At 38.2% G+C, this 19,576-nt stretch overlaps 1 protein-coding gene across 1 annotated transcript in view; it reads left to right on the plus strand.

Moving 5' to 3' along the window:
* Window positions 1-11,116: 11,116 nt before the first annotated feature.
* SLC15A5 (solute carrier family 15 member 5) overlaps window positions 11,117-19,576 on the plus strand; it is a 34,166-nt gene continuing 25,706 nt past the window's right edge. Inside the window, exons 1-3 of the mRNA XM_065635061.1 lie at window positions 11,117-11,486; window positions 12,950-13,172; window positions 19,246-19,415. Coding sequence (XP_065491133.1) covers window positions 11,117-11,486; window positions 12,950-13,172; window positions 19,246-19,415 — 763 coding nt within the window. The remainder of the gene's footprint in view (window positions 11,487-12,949; window positions 13,173-19,245; window positions 19,416-19,576) is intronic.

The raw sequence follows: 19,576 nt of genomic DNA on the forward strand, positions 1-19,576 counted from the left end.
AGATATCACAGGTGGCTGAACATGACAAGCATTCTGCGTAAGTGCTGAATAGCAGGTGTAACAGCCATTGATGGTTGTGGTGTACTTTTTAAGCAGAAATTGAAAACAATCTTTCCAAATACAAATTCAGATCTAATAGACTGGAATATAGGTGGCAGTAACTATACTTTTGGAAATCCAGTGATGTCTTTAAACTGCCATAAGTAGTCAGAAAAAAAGTGTATTCAAGTCATCAAATAGCAGAGGCCCAGAAGTACAGCCAGCTATAAAGTTACCCGATGTGTTGATCTCAGCATTTGAGACATGGGCGGGGGTTCCTTTCATAAACCTTTGCAGCTGAAGACATCACCACCCTGGGACAGACATCACAGCACCCACCAATTTCATCAGTGGAAAGGATTATATGAGCCTTCTTTAACCTATTTCAGTAAAAATCAGTCAAGTTAAACAGTAACTGAAGTTGAAAAAGTTAATTCACTATGTTTAGGTTGTTGAAGTTTTTTATCAAGGGTTTTTTTTACCTGTCGTGTTCAATGGCAAGACATGCAGAGGAATTAAATATAGATGCTGCATACGTTTGCATGTTAACAAAATATATTTCCGTACTCACAAATGTCATCAGTGCAAGCCATTGAACATACTCTGAGTCTTGTAATGTCCTGTGATTTTCAAAAGCACCTTCTTGTTGAAGCTGAGCAGCCTCAACAATAGGGACACCTTAGCCATGTCTTTTTTTTTTTTTTTCGTTTTAATAACAACATACTATTTTCACTCTCTACTAACTTAGTACCTGGTGTTCCTCTCCTTTTTCTATGTATTGATGGTTTTAAAACAAGGAACTGAACTCATTTTAATAAAAGAAGAATGTTTTGTTTGAAATGATAGCTAAATCACTTGTAACATGTAGCACACACTAATCTGTCTTGTCTCCAGTAATAAATTAGTAGCATACATGATGCCTTATCATATTAAAAGACAGCTCAGGGTGCTTTATTGTAAGCTGTGCAGTGGTTTAAAATTGTTTTATACTCCAGCTAAATAATGAAGATCAGCGGTAAAAGAAGGGCTGCAAAAATGATCAGAGGACTGGAACACCAGTCCTGTGAGGACAGGCTGAGAGAATTTGGGTTGTTCAGCCTGGAGAAGGCTCTGGGAAGATCCTATTGCAGCCTTTCGGTACTTAAAAGGGGCCTATAAGAAAGATGGGGACAGACAGGATGAGGGGTAATGGTTTTATACTGAAGGAAGGGACGTTCCAGATAGACATGAGTAAGAAATTTTTTACAATGAGGGTGGTGAAACACTGGAACATGTTGCCCAGAGAGGTAGTAGATGCCCCATCCCTGGAGACATTCAAGGCCAGGCTGGTTGTGGCTCTGAGCAACCTGGTCTAGTTGAAGATGTCCCTGCTTATTGCAGGGAGGGTGGACTAGATGACCTTTAAAGGTCCCTTCCAACCCAAACTATTCTGTGATTCTATAAAATTAGTGAATCCAAGGTTTCCTTTTCGACTTTGTACAGTATATCTAACCACTCCATTGTATCTCTTTAAAGGACTGTGGGAAGAAAGTACTAGATGGATTCAGTAACAGCATTTTAGTGAAACTCATAGGCAATCAGCTGAATAGTTGGGTTGTGTTGAAATCTGGATGCACTGGTGCCAGAAGATCAGTGTCTGAGAATATCCCATGCCTTTCCATGGGCACTGGGCAGCCATAGATTTTGAGGACTGATGTGAATACTGGAGGAGCTGAGCATGTCAGATAAGACAAACCGTTATTGCATTAGGACTCATATGTGCACCAAGGATTCTGCCTCTTGCTAAGGTTCCTGTGTGATAGTGGACCAAAATCTTGAGGCTGTAAAAATTCTAGAGGCAGATATGGTGAGAGCTAAGCCTCTGTGCAGCCCCTTTCTCAAACTCTGGTACAAGGGTACTGGGAAAAAGAACAACAAGGAAGATGGAGAGTTTATGGCCCATGCCATTGACTGAATATGGTGTGCTATCCCAAGCACTGGCTGACTGCCTTGGAAACCAAATAAAGCTGTTTATGTGACCTGCTGCTGCACATAGGCTGTGCACAGAATTCCCCAGAATTATTACTAAAATACAGAGTGTTTGTCATCTGCGTTTGAAAATCAGGATTCAGAACAGCTGATTGGAACAAAATGTGTACATGTATGTCTGCAGACCAATATGATTCAAACAGCTATATGTTGAGGGTGTCCTTTAGTCACTTCCATGGTCTCACTATGCCATGCAGAGAGGAGACAAGCAAAAAGAAGGCTGATTATTAGGATGCATATATATCTACATCTAAACATGTGTAGGTAACATGATACAATCCTCCTCAGCAAGAGGGAAACTCCTAATGACCTGCCTATTTCAAATTAGGGATGAGCCTCATTCCCAGGAGTTTTAGGTTTAGAATTCTTATTCAGGCTCGTTTTTCTTCACAAAGGTTTCAAAAGACCAGAGAAAATAAATAGCTCAACCTGGATTGTACTGTCTGTAGGATCTTAAGGAAACTTTGGTTTCTTATTTCCATAATTGGAAGTACAACTGCAGCTACGTATTTGCCCTTCCTTACACTGGATTAGATTCTAGCAGTAACATTTTGTACTACTTGTTGTTTGCTAATTTGGTGTGCTGAGGCATCAGTCAAAGGTCATTATAATTGTTAAATGCATTTGACATAGAGGCCCTGATGAAGTTGTGTGCCAAAGGAAAAAAAAAGAAGCAGCATGTGGCTTCTCGCTTTAGAAGAATCATATGGCTTCTACATTTAATGTCAAACATAAGAGAAAGCCTAAAGAAGTGCCTGCACCTGGGAGATCACATCAGGATCCAAACTTGCCCTGACCGGTTCAGACTCATGGTTTCAGTTCAGGTCCATGTCTATAAGGTGTATCCTGAAACCCCTGGGGAAAAAAAAAAAAATCTGGATCATGCTTGGTACAAAAAATAAATCTGTCTGTGTTTACTGCAACAAAGAGAGATAATTTTGAAACAGTTCTGCTGTACATATCTCCGGATTAGAAGTGTAACTTCAGTCTCACACATTCACACATTTTAGGCAAATTGCTGACAATGGAGGACATTGTACCCAGTACTCCAGAAATGCCCTCATCTGTGCCGAGCTGAGTGGAAGTATCACCTCCCTTGACCTGCTAGCAATGCTGACACCTTTCATAAAGACTGACAACTCCATTAAAAAACAATTTTAACAAGAAAATATTGGCCATTACAAGGAGAAGCATTTTTAATTCTGCCAGTTTCTCCCTCAACCAAGCCACGTGAGGTACTGTAGACAGGGTCTGTAGTAACTCACACAGTTTTCAGCTTGTGGACATTCAAGTTTGCAGCTGAATAAATAATGTTACATACTTTCCTGTACCAGTTTACAATACTGAAATGTGTATGAACAGATGAGGGAAATAAAAAAGGTTTCAAGATGGCTATCTGAAACTTTCTGTTATGAACCTTTATGCAATCATCTGTTTATGAGAATTTCATGTGGACAGATGATCTAGGTTTCATATGACCATTGACGCCACCCATGAAAATTTGCGAGATTCAAAATATTATTTTGTGGGCAAAGCTGAAAATTTTCAAGTATTTCTTTTCCCTTTGTGAAGGTTGCTCTGCCTGCTCTAGCATTCAGCTCTCATTTCCTACATCCAATGTGCAAAACTGTGCTTTTCTCAGATAGTGTTTTCTCACTCCTCTCTGTTGAGGACTATCTATGTTGTAGACATAATTAACTATTTATTGACACAGACCCTTGAATGTGCCTTTCCCCAAATTCCAAGACAGCAGCCCTAATCTCTAGGTTACAAAATCAGCTTCCCTACAGCTCATAAAGCTTTACACAATGACTTACAGCTCCAGCAGGAGAGATTAAGAGACTATCTGGGCACTGCAGTAGTTGGAAATCTCTTCAGTGAGGTGGGAGATCTACTGTCAACCCCCTATTCTGATGAATATTTGCTTCTAGAAAAGATGCTGACGTCTTTTCATGTCTTCTCTGAAACGAGTTACATTGGATCAGGTATGAATTTAGAACAGAGACTCCACCATCACATAGTACTTATATATGTGTTTTAGAATACTAACCACAGTCTACTAAATGGACTAGAATATAAATGAACTGTCACTGTGGGAGAATAGTTGAAATCATCTTGGATGTACAGATAATATTGTCTCAACTGTGAACTCTGCTTCAGAATCTCATTTCGGTCTGTACCTAAAAATCTATATGTCAAAAGAAAATATCCCGAGTGCCATTTACAAACTATAACATGACACAAAAAAGCCATCTTTCTATATGATAGAGCTACTTCTAATTTTCCCATTAGACCAAATGACATCATAAAAAATATCTGCCAACAACATGATATAAAACCATATCATGCATCATGAAAAATAATTGCAATTCAATTACTCCTGAATTATAAAACCGTCAACTAGGTGCAAGAAGACAAGAGCCTTAGAAGATATGAAAAACTGTTTAGCATAGATAATTACATACGTTTGAACAAAATCCCCAAAATAAAATGTGCAGTTTGAAGGAACAGGGTGATCATGCCAAAATAATTTACATTTATAGCAAAGGTTTGAGGATAAGCAGTTTTAGGAGCATCTTCCTGAAAAAAAAAGGTAAAAGTAAATTAGCAAACCTTTTTCACTTACAGAGGAAATATAGGCAACAGGAAAATAAACTATTTTTTTTCCTCTATCATCTTCTTGCTTTTATTCTGCTTGGGCATTTAATGTTGCTACTTAGAATCACAGAAAGTTGAGGTTGGAAGGCATCTCTGGCAATTGTCTTGTCCGCCACCCCTGCTCAAAGCAGAATCACCTACAGCAGTGTTTGACAATCCCAGAAGTTTTTATGGGTGTTTACTCTTCAGTGGGTAAACAGCTGGCTGGATGGCCGGGTCCAAAGAGTTGTGGTGAATGGACTCGGATCCAGTTGGAGACCACTCACGAGTGGTGTTCCCCAGGGCTCAGTATTGGGGCCAGTTCTGTTTAATAACTTCATCAATGATCTGGATGAGAGGATTGAGAACACCCTTAGTAAGTACGCAGGTGACACCAGGTTGGGTGGGAGTGTTGATCTACTGGAGGTAAGAAGGCTTTACAGAGGGATCTGGACCAGATAGATCGTTGGACTGAGGCCAGTTGTATGAGGTTCAACAAGGCCACGTGCTGGGTCCTGCACTTGGGTCATAACAACCCCAGGCAGCGCTACAGGCTGGGGGAAGAGTGGCTGGAAGGGAAAGTGTCTGGGGGTGTTGATTGACAGCCAGCAGGAAAGACAGGGAGGTGCTGGAGAGAGTTCACAGAAGGGCAGTGAAGCTGGTGAGGGGTTTGGAGCACAAGACTAATGAGGAGCGGCTGAGGGAACTGGGGCTGTTTAGGCTGGAGAAAAGGAGGCTGAGGGGAGACCTTATCACTGTCTACAACTACCTGAAAGGAGGTTGTAGCATGGAGGGTGTTGGTCTCTTCTCCCAAGTAACAAGCAAGAGGAGGAGAGGAAATGGCCTCAAGTTGCAGCAGGGAAGGTTCAGTTTGGATATTAGGAAAAATTTCTTCCCGGAAAGGGTTGTCAGGCATTGGAACAGGCTGCCCAGGGAAGTGGTTCAGTCACCCTCCCTGGAGGTGTTTAAAAGACATATAGATGAGGTTCTTAGGGACATGGTTTAGTGCTAGAGTTGGGTTACCGTTGGACTCGGTGATCTTGAGGGTCTCTTCCAACCAAAATGATTCTATGACTCTATGAAATCGTTTCCTGTGTTTCCATTTGTGCCCGTTGCCTCTTGTCCTGTAACTGGGCACCACTGAAAAGAGCCTGGCTCTGTCCTCTTTGCACTCTCCCTTTAGGTACTTATATGCATTAAGAAGATGCCCCAGCTGAAAGCCCCAGCTCTCTCTGCCTCTTCTCATATATGAGATGCTTCAGTTCCCTCATTATCTTCCTGACCCTTCGCTGGACTTGCTCCGGTGTGTCCGCGGCTTGTATAATACTTTCTTGCACTTGAACTTGCTTAGGTACTGTGGGAAAAGCTATGGAAGTTTTTCTTCCTGTCATTTCTGTGCTTTAGCCACACTCCCTGCTTGAACAGAAGAAAGAGAGAGAAAAAAATTACACTGGGGAAAAAGTAGGATTTGGGGAGAAATGGCTACAGCAGTCTTTTTTAGGATAAGCAGAGAAAAGAAAGCTTTTTGCAGAAGAGGCCTGTATTCTCCTCAGGGACCTCCTGGGCATCTTGAGAGAGGGATTTGATTCTTGATATGTTACCTTTTGGAAGAAAGAAGAAGAAAATGGCTTTCCTACATAATTTTTAATTATGACTACACAAGGAAAAATAATAAAATATACTTCTTAAAATACGTATTTTCCCTAAATTGAAAGTCTTACCCTGGTCTTGCACTTTCAGAAACAAAAGTGGTTATGGAACAAGACAGGCATTAGGTCCATCCTGCAGCAAGGCTGAACTGAGCTAAGGTTCCTGGTCACATCTGGCTAAAGTTTGGAAAGTTTTGCAAGAGTACTTACCAAAGGGAAAATAAAATTATTCAAAACATGATGTTGTGCCGTAGTCCCAGAACTTCCCAGAAAATTTCTCATATAATCAGAAATTTTAATAACTGGTTATTTCATAGATACTAATTTTAAGCCTTAAAAGCATACTTTTATAACATTTAATAGATCTATATAAAATATAAAACAATTTCATCTGAGTAGACTTGCTAATTAACAGATTAGCAGATATCACAAATAAGCTTTCTCGACATCTTGATGCCTACATTTCAGTTTCTTAATTGACCTTTTACATTATTTACAGACCACTTGGGTTTTGTGTGTATTTGTTCTGGTATGTAGTCAGACAAATATTAGTCACTGTTTTTACTGGTGCTGATGAGGTTCTTGAGAAGCATCAGATACAGGTTTCAAATACTGTGAACTCCAAAAGAAGCACCATCATGTTCTATCCCAGTTCTGATTCAAAGCTATCTGCAGAGCAGCCAGAGTAGTCTGATTTTGCAGTGATAGGCAGTGCAGAAATCATTAAAATGGTTGGCTGAGGTAAGAGTTTAAATAGAAGCTCCATTATTCCCCTGTGAAATAGGATACAGACAACAAGGAAATAAGACATTGTCCAGAGTGACACATAATTAAAAAAAAGGTGACAGAAAAAGACAAAGAAAGTTCATCCTGAAAGTTAAATCTATCTTTTGGAATACCCCTTCTACAATTATAAGTCTCACCTCAAAGCCATTTTGAAATCCTCTGAAGCACATTCACGTGTCAGGTCATCTCCAACCTGTAAGAGACCATGGTTTCCAGCACTTGTTTTTTCTGCCTCAAAAGACTTATAATTTTCATTTGTTGATTTTTACCCTACTATAGACATAACTGCAGGGAAGGATAAAAAGAGAGAAGGATATACCTAATATCAGAGTGCCTGATCCTTTCTCTGAGGCCACACATTGCCCTAGATGAAAGCAGACATGAGTGGAACCTGCAGAAAGTGCTGGTTATCTACCCTTGCTGAAGGACACCCTGCAGGGATCAAACTTGGGCTGGTAACTGCTATTATGTGTTAAAATTGATCATTTCTCATAAGCATAAGAAAGTTAAAGTGGTGATCCTGAAAAGCAAGAAGTCTTGTCTTAGCTTTTGTTTTTACCACATCTCTTCTTCTGTCATTAGCCTTGTAACTCTTTTAATTAGTCACTTGGAGCTGCAGCAGGTACACTTGATGCCAGAAGCATTCCTCCAAACTTGTCTTTGCAGCATTTTCCTGCTTTCTCCCTTTCTGTCATCCAGCTTTCAGCTGTGTTTCTTTAGTGTGGCTGCCTGCTCAACCTACCACCTTGGACCTGTTTTTTACACCATCAGACAGTAAACCCTGGGTATGTTTGCCCTTGTTTGGTGATGCTCTCCCCTGGAGCTTTTGCTCTGTCTTCCTAATGTATTAGAAATTGCAGTCCTCAGGTCAGTGTCATTAAGCCAGCTTCTCAACTCATGCAAGTTAATGGAAATCCTGGAGCTAACTAGAAAGATTTGACCCGCGTAATTTTTTATTTACAATGTCAAAATTGCTGTGTTGCACTGTCAATCTGCCCATGTTAGTTATGCTTCCCCCCCCAGATATTTAGCAGGAACCACAGCTGCTGCTATGATGAAAGGTAACACCTCTACATGTTCTTTAAAAGACTAAGAGTAAAGCTGAACTAAATTTCCTAAAACATTATAGAGACTGACCCTTCTAGAACATAAACAGAGGTCTAGAGCCATTATTGCCTTTTAGCCAGAGGAACTGTTGTGCTGTACACTGAAGTTCTACCTCTTCAATTTCAATAAACTACCCCTATAATAAAAACACTGATGACAACAACTGTCGCTTGTCAGAGAAAATGAGGAGAAAATTTAAGTTCCAACCTGTCCAACTTAATTCATTGCCTAATGCTAATTTCCAATATGGGTAGAAGTAGCCTTCTGCCTTGGTTGATAAGCTATCAAATAGCAACTCTTTTTTTAATGCCCAGACCTTTAGTGAGTTGACACTGTCATGTTAGAGCAAGTATTTTTTACAAACCTCTCTCCAAGATCTGACTGTCCCATTTTGAAAGCTATCCTTTCAAGAATGCCTTACAAAAATATACTGCCAGAAGAAGTGCTGGGTTTTGAAACAGAAGGTATTTGGTGCATCTAGTTTCTAGGTGCCTCAGTATATAAAAAGCTCTACATATGTTAATACAAATAACAGAGTTTTTCATCGGGCACTATGCAGTCCTACTACATTGTGTATTAAGAATAAGCCAAGTGAATAACAGGTGATTCAACTAAAAATCAACAAAAACCACGTCAAGCAGTTAGATAGACCACCTATAAATGCTGCATAAGTGATTAAAAATGAATCAAAAAGATAATTTTGTTATATGAAGTTGGATATTCTCTTAGCATTGACCATGTTAACTCATGTAGTGATTTGGATCTGTGACTATCCTAACCACCACACCCATATTAGTCACATGCAAAGGCAATTCAAAAGTAACAATGAAAATCACCCACGTCCTTCTTTCTATGGTATTTGTAAGGCTCAGTCAATTGTTTATTTTCCCTAGCTTGTAACCCAAAATTAGGGTAAGTGAAACCACATGAGGACTAAGATACAATCACCCCAACTACTAACTCTGCTGTCTCTACCAGTTCCCATGATATGATTCACTTTGAATTGCTAGCATCCATGAGAACAGGTAAAGTTTGCACTTTTTAAGAGTTTGTAGGAAGTTATACTATTTTACACTGAAATATCGATAGGAGCAAGAGTATATTTATCCTGATATTTTCTGTCTGATTGTGAAATATTTCCTTAAAAAAAAAATCTTAATGAACAGTGAGATAAGAGTGGCTTCACAAAACAGAAAATGGATGTGCCTTTTAGTCAAAAACATAATCTCTCCTGTTTTGATTTGAGATTGGTTTCATTAGGCTTTGGTGGAGAAGCTAAGCTGAGTTACAAGTGATTTCTAGCTTGGATTTCTCTTGTTAGTTCATCCAAATGAAGATCATTTTAGTTATCATAGATCAGAAGGCAGATTTTGGCATGCTATGAGTTAGAGCTGTTTTCATTCCTAACTGGACATCTGTGAAAACTGTAAGTTCTTTGGTGTCTGAGTTCTTGCTTTAGACTCATACTAGATTGAAAAAATATATATCTCCACATTATTTTAGGGAGCAATCTATTACTAGTTAAATTTAAGCTTCAGAGCTTCTAGGCTTTGTGTATGAATCACAGTTGCTTTAGAAACAAGCCAGGAAAGTAAATCAAAATTGACGGCAACATTCAGAGTTTGTTTGGTGTTGGTTTGTTTGGTTTTTTTTTTTGAGGTAATCTTGGAATCTATCTTTATCCATACTGATTATATACTACTGTGCATCTGTTTTGGGATGTAGCAGTTCTTATATAATAAATAGTTCTGAGGAGGTAAAATTTGAGTAGTTATGATGGACAGATGGAAACAAACAGCAGAGCTTATTTCTCAAAAAATGCTATCAGAGGCATTGAGAGCTCTATTTAGAGAAGCAGGTCTCATTTACCACTGCCTTGCAACATGTGTATGCATTTGCGTTTGTGGAAAAAAAAAAAAAAAGCTTCTCATTCTTAGTTGGGGAATATTTTGAACAGGTGTTAGCGACCTTAAAGAGCTCCACAAAATGGAGAAATTGATCTGGGAAATCTGCAAACTTCTCTGTAGGCAAGGTAGCAGGACCATTATAAAGTACTAGAAGTTTGGCCCTTCCTAATTTCTTTTTAAGCTGATGATTTGCTTTTGGTTGACATGGGAGAACACATCATCTGTGCCTCTGCCCCTTATGATGCCTTGTAGCTATGGTGCAATATCTGACTAGAGAAACAGTTCTGATTTAGGTTGCTTTTGGATTGTTTTGTTTTTCTTTGCTAATATATTCAACTTCCTTTCTTTTAAAATTTGTTTTTCTAACTTAAATGTAGAAGCATTACTTCTTTTTATAATTAACTTTATCTGAATTTCAACCAAAAATAACAAGAAATGTAATAATGATTAGATATTGTTAACCTTAGAAAAAAAGTATCCTTCTCTTTATCTCTACTTGCAGTTTTTCTCTAGTTGCCTAATTAAAATAGCAGATTATTTTAAACAAATTATGTTCTTGATCTATTATTTGAATCCTGCTGAAAATGTTAACTTTCCTGTGCATTTAAACCTTTATCTTTAACATACAGATTGAGTTGCACATACTGTATTGGATTCACATAATTTAACAGGTAATACAATTTTGGGGGAAAATCCTGTTCACCCCTAAATGGACTAATTAAATAAACAGACTGAGTTTCTGAGTGTTGCTAAATTGAAATGTTGATATAGATCTTTAATTTTTTCAAACTCTTTGATCCTATATATCATGTCGCAAAAGTGATGGGTGCCCTAAGAAATTGTAGTAGTGAAGTGTGGAATTCAAAGAGAGAGTCTTACCAGTTTGCTAATTACAGTGGAGGAGGACAGAAATATACCTGTAACTTAAACTGCTCTACTCAGTCATACTCAAAAAAGACAAGCATGCCTGGTGCAGACAGAAGAGAGATGCAAGAGAACCAATTTCTACACCACACGGCTGACAAGGAGCAAAGACTGTTACCTGGAAGAAGCAACCATGCTGGAAACCTGTCTCAACCTGAGAAGAAACTCCAAGAGGCTATTTGTGTGCTGCTGGTGGAGCTGTGTGAGCGATTCACATTCTTTGGCATTGTCTGCAATATGATACTTTTCTGCACTGTCAAACTTGGCTATCGCAACTACCAGGCAGCTATCGTCAATATGTGCTTTGTAGGCACCTCCATGTTGACACCGGTACTGGTTGGCTGGCTTGCCGAATGCCTAGTGGGGAGGATCAAGCTTGTGTGCATCTGCATGTTTCTACACTTCCTAGGTAGGTGACACCCTGGTGGCTATTTCATATTCTGGTTATTCCGTTGCAGAAATGCGTTTTTCGGCATTGTGTTTGAAATCTAACATTTTTTTTCCAACCTTGTGGCCACCTTCTCTAACAGCTAATTACTCTCCTCTACAAAATACACTGCAATTTTTTTGCGTATGCATTTTTGTGAGGTCCTGCTTTGAACAAGACTAAGCAACCTTTTCATGTGCATCTTGTGGATAGCTGGTGCAAAAACATGACTCTTCTAAGGTGGCTTAGCTGTTCAGAACACAGATACTCAACTCTTAAAATTGGTCCCCTTAACAAGCATCTAAGGTTACTAGTGTTTTGGGCAAATGCAAGGTTTTAGTCAGAGAGATAGTTCGAGAGGGAGTTCAGAAACTGTTTTCCAGTCGTTAGTATTGAGATTTTATTTATGTAAAGGTATGTGACTTTTGTATTTGGGGAAAGAGGTATCTAAGCACATACCAGTTTAAACAAACTTTGCCTTAAATAGAGAAGCTGATTAAGTTCCACTGTTTCACCCATGGGCTTCTGGTTTGGAAACTCCTGCATTTTTCTTTCAAAACGTATCTTAAAGTAGAAGACTGACACAAACAGAATTTGGTGTATTCAGGTATTGTTTTAACCAGAACATTTTTGTTGTTTGGTTGCTTTTTTTATTGCCTTTTTTTTTTTTTTTGAGGTGGATCATTAAACATTCTCGACATATTAGTGTTTGCACAGTTGTAGTCTTAGTCATGGCTAATGTTGAAGTTGTTGAGACATCGATATATTTTGAGTTTAGCCTCCAATTACAACTCGCAGAATCTGTGGCTGATTAAATCTGAAAGACTTGCCTTGCAGACTAGAGGTGGTAAATGCAATTCATGGTAGTGCTTCTATACCTAAAGTTTCTGAAAATCATGTCTTTTCCATGAAGCCGAAGCAGAAAAAAATAAAATTTTCCACAGAAGTTTTGAGAATTTGTTAAATTATGATTCTCATTACAATTCCAGGGTTTAAAGAAGATGCAGAAAAGGCTAGGCTCCACCATGAAATGTGGTTTTTTTCTGTTCATTGATGGTTTATCAGGTGAAGTTACATGTTTTAACTGGTGCCCTCTGGCAATTGTAGAGCTATAGTACTTCTGTCTATGCACAGGGAATGGGGAGGGCCAGTGAGAAGAACTATGTTTCCAAAGTGAGCTCTTTAGTTTGAAGAACATCATGAATCCTTACAAGCATTTCAGAGGAAGATTGCTTTCTTGGAGGCCCTTAGTGGTCTTGACTTATATATAGTGACATCCAGAAAGGTTCTGCCTCTCCACAGAATTAAGATTCTCTCTCTTTGCACTCCTCTGTTGTGTTTCTTTGATTTTTTTTTTTTTTCATAACTGCTTAAAAAAAATATATGTCTTATTCATCAGTCTGATTCTAATCCACTTCAAATAACAATTTTATTTCCAATTCTAGGCACAGCCCTTTTACCTGTTGTGGCATTCCCCTTTGAAGATATTTACATTGACAGACGACATATTCTTCATACACTAACCAAAAGGGAGCAGAAAATAATATTCTACTTTGCACTACTCACAGCTAGTCTGGGAATAGGAGGCATAAGAGCTATAGTTTGTCCATTAAGTGCATACAACCTTGAGGACTGTGGACCAAAGGAACTTCTTTCATTTTTCAACTGGTTGGTAACTTAATGTCAGCTAAATATCTGTTGGGGATGATGTAGAATTGCCTTGAAATTCACTGCTGACTTACAAGGCAGATTCTACAGATGGTGGGTTTCATGTTTTGTTTTTATCTGCAACACATTTAGATTTTTGGAAGAGTTGCCAAGAATTTCTGTAAAAACTTTTCCTAAATTTTTGCTTTTCCTAGGACCAGTAGGTGATTTGGTATTTTGGCTTCCTAAAGAAATCTTCAGTTAAAATTAGGATGAATTGATTTGCCTCAGTGCTCAAGAACTTGATAGCCTTAGTTGCTGTTAGAAAACCAAATGGAACATACTGTTCTACCTTTAATATGGCTATCCCTTTAAGATATTTTGCTGTTACTCTCTAATTAACAGTGGCAAAATTCAATGATATATTATAATTTACGTCAGAGTAAATATTTAGCAATGACAGGCAGCAGTAGAGTCTGCTGATTTGTTGGAACTAGGGATTGCCAGTAGTCTCTAACTGCTAAGCTCAGTGGTAGCAATCTCCTGTATTGTTTCAGCTCTCTTGCTGTGAAGTTTTGGCATTAGATAAACTCATTGACATTTGTGAATTGGTTTGAATATTTTAAAGTTTTTAAGGAAATTTTGAGGAGAAATTGTTCCTAAAATGATTCTTAAAATTCAAACTTTTTTCATGTTAATTATTTATCTCTCTGTGTGTCAGGGAGGTTGTTTTGATGGTATATTTGCCTTCGTTTACCACTTCTATAGCATTTTAGGGTGCTATATACATTCATCTTTACCTTCTGGTTAAACTGTGAAGGATGAAAGAAGTCACAGCAGGAACCTCCAGATTCCTGCTTTGAGGCAGGGTGAAATAAGTTCTAAACTGCCCCCTTTTCTTTCTCTGTACATGCATGGTTATTAAAATCAAAACTGAGCACATTTGCATATTGACAATATGAAGAATCAATGAAGATTTTGGTGAATCAGCTTTCTCTTCCTTTGGAAATGGCTTTCCTGACTATTTTTTTCCCTCCAATTATGTTAATATGAAAGAGTTTTGAATTAAAACCAAACTTCAATGAATAAGGCAGTTTTAGCAAAGGTAGATGAGACTGTCTAGTTCCTTAGAGTAGATTCTGCCTCCTTGACCTGCCCATAGGAGAGAAGAACAAAAATTCTTCCTTTTTCCTCTATTCTGAGTTTTAATCCTTAATTAGCAACATCATTTTGATTAAATAAGACTCTGGGGGATTAAGACTGGAGAGCAATCAGTTGTTCTGAAAGATAGCTCTGGAGAATTTATTGTACTGTGGTCTTAGCCATTCAGAATTGTGCTTAATCAAAGTGACATTTCTCAGTGTTGATTACAAAGGAGACATAATATGAATAAAAAGTTCCTTAGGGGAATCCAAATGGGTCAGTTCTTGGGACTTTGGAAATATCAAGAAAGGCACATGTGCAATTAAAAAAAAATTAATAATTTTTGCAGTGGCGTCCAAGAAGGGGTTATTTGATTGCCATCTCAAGATTTAAAAAATGGGGGTTCATTCTTAGCATTCTTAATCTCATTAAAACCTCTCAGAGTATAATTATTTTCTCTTGGTAGGTGCTTGTCACAGAATTTAATTTTAAAATAATATAAAATGAGATGGTTGCATACTCTTGGTGAGTGTCTGTGTTCTTAGCTAGGTTCTATTTAAACAATCAGAATTATTGGGTTAAAGATTGGGTTAAAAGACCCTGTGATCACCTGTTGTCTAATTCAGTCCTCGAAGATTGCTTTGCACATCTAGGGCCTGGTTCTAACTCCTAGGATGAACTATGAGTCTGACCTTTTGAATAAACAGAATATATCAATGCTAAGTTAAGAAGGGACTTGGATTCTGCTGTACTACGTTTCCCTAAGGATGTCTGCTTTTCTAAGGTTAAGGTTATGGACTGATACTATTTTTGCAGCAGGAAAAGAAAATTCTGTCTGTGGTAGCAGAGAATGAGAGCAAAGGGTACAATCCAGAGTACAGATGAGAATTAGCAGTGTTGTGTCTTGTCTTACTGATCTGCTGTAAAAAAAAAAAAAAAAAAAAAAAAAAAAAAAAAAAATAATCAACAACAAAAAACAACAACAACAAAAAAACAACCAAAAAAACCCACACCAAAACAAAAAAACCCCAAAAAAACCAACATGGAACCAGTAGTATCTTCCCGCCTTCCCCTCTTCCCCCCCCCATACACTGCAGATCAGTTTCCGCTGTTATCCTGGACACACTTTGACTTTTTAAAATGTGTTTTTACCCCTTTGGGGTTTTTTTCACCCACCTTTCCAGAAAACTCTGTAGTGATTCTGAAAAAAAATACCTCCTCCTGCAAAGCTGTAGTACAGAAAAACATATAGCTTAGATACTGATCCATACATGAAATATCTAGGTCTGAGTTTAGATAAATCAAAACTTAAATTTTCAGAGCCAGGCATGCTTAAAAAATAAATACAAATATTTCAAGTGACAGGAAATCTACCGAGGCTTCAAAATTAATACAAAAATGCCAAAAGGTCAATTTTAGAATATTTTCCTATATTTTACTTGATCTCAGATTGTTTCATTCAGCAGGTTCATCACAATTGTTATGTGAAGTAAAAACTTTTTTAATATTGCGTAAACATAAACTAAGAAGTCACCTGGATGTTCCATCTTTCAAGTTATCACAATGGATACATTTCTGTAAAGTGTTATGATAAGATTATTAGATTTTTATGGTCATGTCACAATAACATTTAGGTTTGTATCTGGACTGCAATTCTGGAAATGAACCTCGCAAGTTGGCATTTGGCTCTCAGTGTGGGGAGACCTCAGAGTGCTGAAGCTCCATGAAGGATCTGTTCCCTGCAAAGTTGGATGTGATATTCAGTTTAATGTATTTAACTAATTCAGCTGTGCCTTACTGGAATCTCTCACGTAATGCAAGTCCAAATATTGCAAATTAGGTAGTTGTGGTATGTGAGGGCTAGCAAGAAATGTTTCTGTTTGTGTAGGTTCTGATCTGCTGCTGACAGTATGATATGAGCAAATCCCAAAATTCTGATCTGTGCGCTGAAGTTAGTTTTTCTTTCTTGTTTGGTCCACAGGGATTGCTGAAACACATTGGTTCTTTTTTTTTTTTTCTTCTCACTTTTGGGAGAGGATGGAAGCTTTATATTTCAGTCTTACAGTACTTTGCTATACAGTGATGAAAAACAAAAGCACTCTCTTGTAAGCAAGGGTTTCCTTTGGAGATTCCTACTTCCAGTGAAACTGTTGTAGAGTCATGAAGAGTGTCAGGACTTCAGGTAGCTCAGGCATGCTTCTTTAGAAAGTCTGGAAAACAGCCACTGAGACTTCTAACTTAAAAATTGTCAGTTAGGACTTGTTTTGAAACTTCTACACAAGTTCTAGCAGACTCAGTTGTGCAACTGTATTTTTTTAAAAGCTGTAGCTGAACAGGGGTCAACGTGTGTGTACTGAATCCCTCCAACTATACCATCATCACAGAATAACATAATTCCAAAGTGCCTAGGGACTGCTTTCAGTGGAGAGGAAAAGTCCATGATTCCGATGAGTATCATTTCCTAAAAATGTACATTACTTCAAGGAAAGAGTAATTTGTTTGGAACTTAGGATATGTTTTGCTGTGACTTCAGAGAAATACATGAAGCAGGAGATCTCGTGGCTGTGTCTGTCCTTGCTTGTTCCAGGAGAGCTGCTACTGCATGGCTCTCAGCAGCACTGAGTTGGCCCTGGTGAATCACATCATTTTTCTTCTGCCCCTGGCCCTGGATCCAGTGAGGCAAGCTGCCTGAGCATGTTCCTATGCCTACTGCTGCACAGCCCTGTGGTCATTTCCCATCCCTTAGCAGGGTGTGGACTTTGCAGCTAAACAGACCTGAGCAGCGTTACCGAGGTCCATACTTCTGACATGACAAAGGTTTTGCTTTCTAGGCACTAGCTAGGTGTGATGTAATGGGCAATGTCAGAAAAACTGGAGGGACCACAGTAGGTACTTCAATACTGTATCTCAAAATGTGACAACGGTTTGTCTTGGCAATTACGGCAGACCACCTAGAAGTAATTTTAAATGAATGCAATGGGATTGAGGAAGTCTTCTAGGTGTCAAGACAGACTTGCAATGTCCCTCTTATGATTTTTGGCTCAAAACATTTTGCTGTGATTATTGATATGTGACCTGCAATGGTAGTATGAGATACTTTGCTCCTGCCCTACCCACTCATTTACAGTTGAGGAAGGATCAAGCTGGAAGGTTTGGGTGTTGGATTGTTGAGGTGTAACTCGTCTTCTACAACACATTAAGATTTTTCTTTTATTGTTAAAAAGGTATTCTAGATGAATTAGGACACATAAGTAGTCCAGTCCAGGTAGCATACATGAGGCAGAAGTGGCACCAGACAAGAAAGCAAGCTTTACTTCCTCAAGCAGTATGTATTAAGCTGTATAATTATGTATCAATATGTATTTCACCTTTTAAATGGAACCATTTTGTTTAGGTTCCAGCAAAGGTGAAGGAACCCCTTCCTGCAACTGCTTACAAAATGTAATCTGTGATATACTGAGGTAGTACCGCTCCATTATTGATCCCTCTTGTTTCTTTAAAATACAGTTGTCACCTTTAAAGCTAACTTGGAACTTGAAATTTTAGTTCAAGTTAAAATTCTTAACTTAAAATTTCAAAGGCTAAGTCTTGCAAGAGAGAGTCAAATCTGAAGCAAAAATTGCTAAATAACTGACACTGACTCTTCAAATGAAGTATACTGATCCTTGACTGTATTGTTGGAAACTGTGACTCCAAGAAAGCATGTCTTCCCTAATTCTCATCTCTCTGGTCTGAGATGCTGAATATTTGATTCTGCTGTGTAGCCTCAGATCCCTGTTTTGTGTGAGAGTTATGTTTTAAGGGAAACCTTGGTTAAAGTTCCACTGAAAGCAAAAAGGCAACACAAGTGGCCTGAAGAAGAGTGTAAGGGGAGCACCTCAGAATTTAAAAGAACTTAAAGGGGTTTTAACTGAAACACTTGTAATTATGAACTGTAGAGTGAAAATTAGTCAGTTGTGTTTGTGAGAAGAGGGCTGTGCAGTAGAAGAATAGGCAGCACATTTTGTTTAACTTCACTTATGTTTTACTTTAGTAAATAGCTATACAGTTAACCATCTTCTTGCAGAAAAATTTAATGTGTTATGTAGGAGTCAGAATCCAAGGAAAAAAGCGTGGCAACTATATACTCCGAACTATGCAGATATAAATACATTTGCTAGGGTAAAGAAAAGAAGTAATTATTCTCTTGCATCCTAACAGGGAAATGCATTGGTTTGGCATTTTTTCTTTCTTGGGATTGCTTTTTACTATCCTTATAATTATTGAAAGCATATTTATTGTGCTATTGTCAGGGATTCCAAAGTGCAGTAGGCCGATCACTAGTGGTATGCCGTCTGTTTCCAGGAGTATGTGATTTTTATTTTAATATATTCTGTGCATAGGAGGGGATCAGCACTTACTTGGGAAGCAACTCTACTGCCAAAGGCAGTCTCAGAGTGAATTATGTTGGGGAACCTCCTTATCAAGATATTTCCAGAAGCCAAGAAAACTTCAAGCTGAGCCTTGCAACTAAAGGAAAAGCCATCCCTTCTGATAAATCAAGTTCTAATATTTCTTAAATAAGGGACAGTGGTATTAAGACATTAGTCTCTAAATCTTGAAGTATGTGATTTGGTGATATCACCTACACAAAACTTATGCTATCAGATATTAACTATGTAAATGGTAAATGTTGATGTATTTAATTAGTCTGATTCACAAGGATATTTCCAGTACTAGACTGATAATTTGTTCAGCTTTACTGCCTTAGTACACTTACTTTAGTGACATACCTATTGGAGCTGAGGCATCCAAGTGAAGTTTGGTTTTAATTGCTGCGTCAGTGTGTGCATGGTACCAATACTGTCCATGCTTACTGTACTTACTATGCCTTTAATGTAATGTTTTAATCATCTTTAAAGGCCTTATTTTATTCAGCCTCTCCACTCTTTTCTCTTGTCTTGTGTACTAGGTTTTACTGGCTGATTAACTTAAATTCAGCAGTTGTCTTTGTCACCATTTCTTATATCCAGCAGTCTGTGGCCAGGAACCTTGGTTTTCTTATCCCATTTGTGTCCATGCTTATGGCTATGATCACAATTCACATGGTGCGTGGTGAAATGATTTACAAACCTAAAACAGGTAAGAGTCAACTATACATTGGAAAATATCTTTAGAGATTATTTTCACAGAACTTGCATATCAAAATAAGTTCTTCCACGACACTGCCCTGTTTGGTAGCAGTTACTTGGGTTTTAGCTCTACAAGGCGTGTATGTAAGAAACAACATCCAGCCTCTGTAA

The sequence above is a fragment of the Caloenas nicobarica genome, chromosome 1 (assembly GCF_036013445.1).
Source record: "Caloenas nicobarica isolate bCalNic1 chromosome 1, bCalNic1.hap1, whole genome shotgun sequence".
Taxonomy (NCBI): domain Eukaryota; kingdom Metazoa; phylum Chordata; class Aves; order Columbiformes; family Columbidae; genus Caloenas; species Caloenas nicobarica.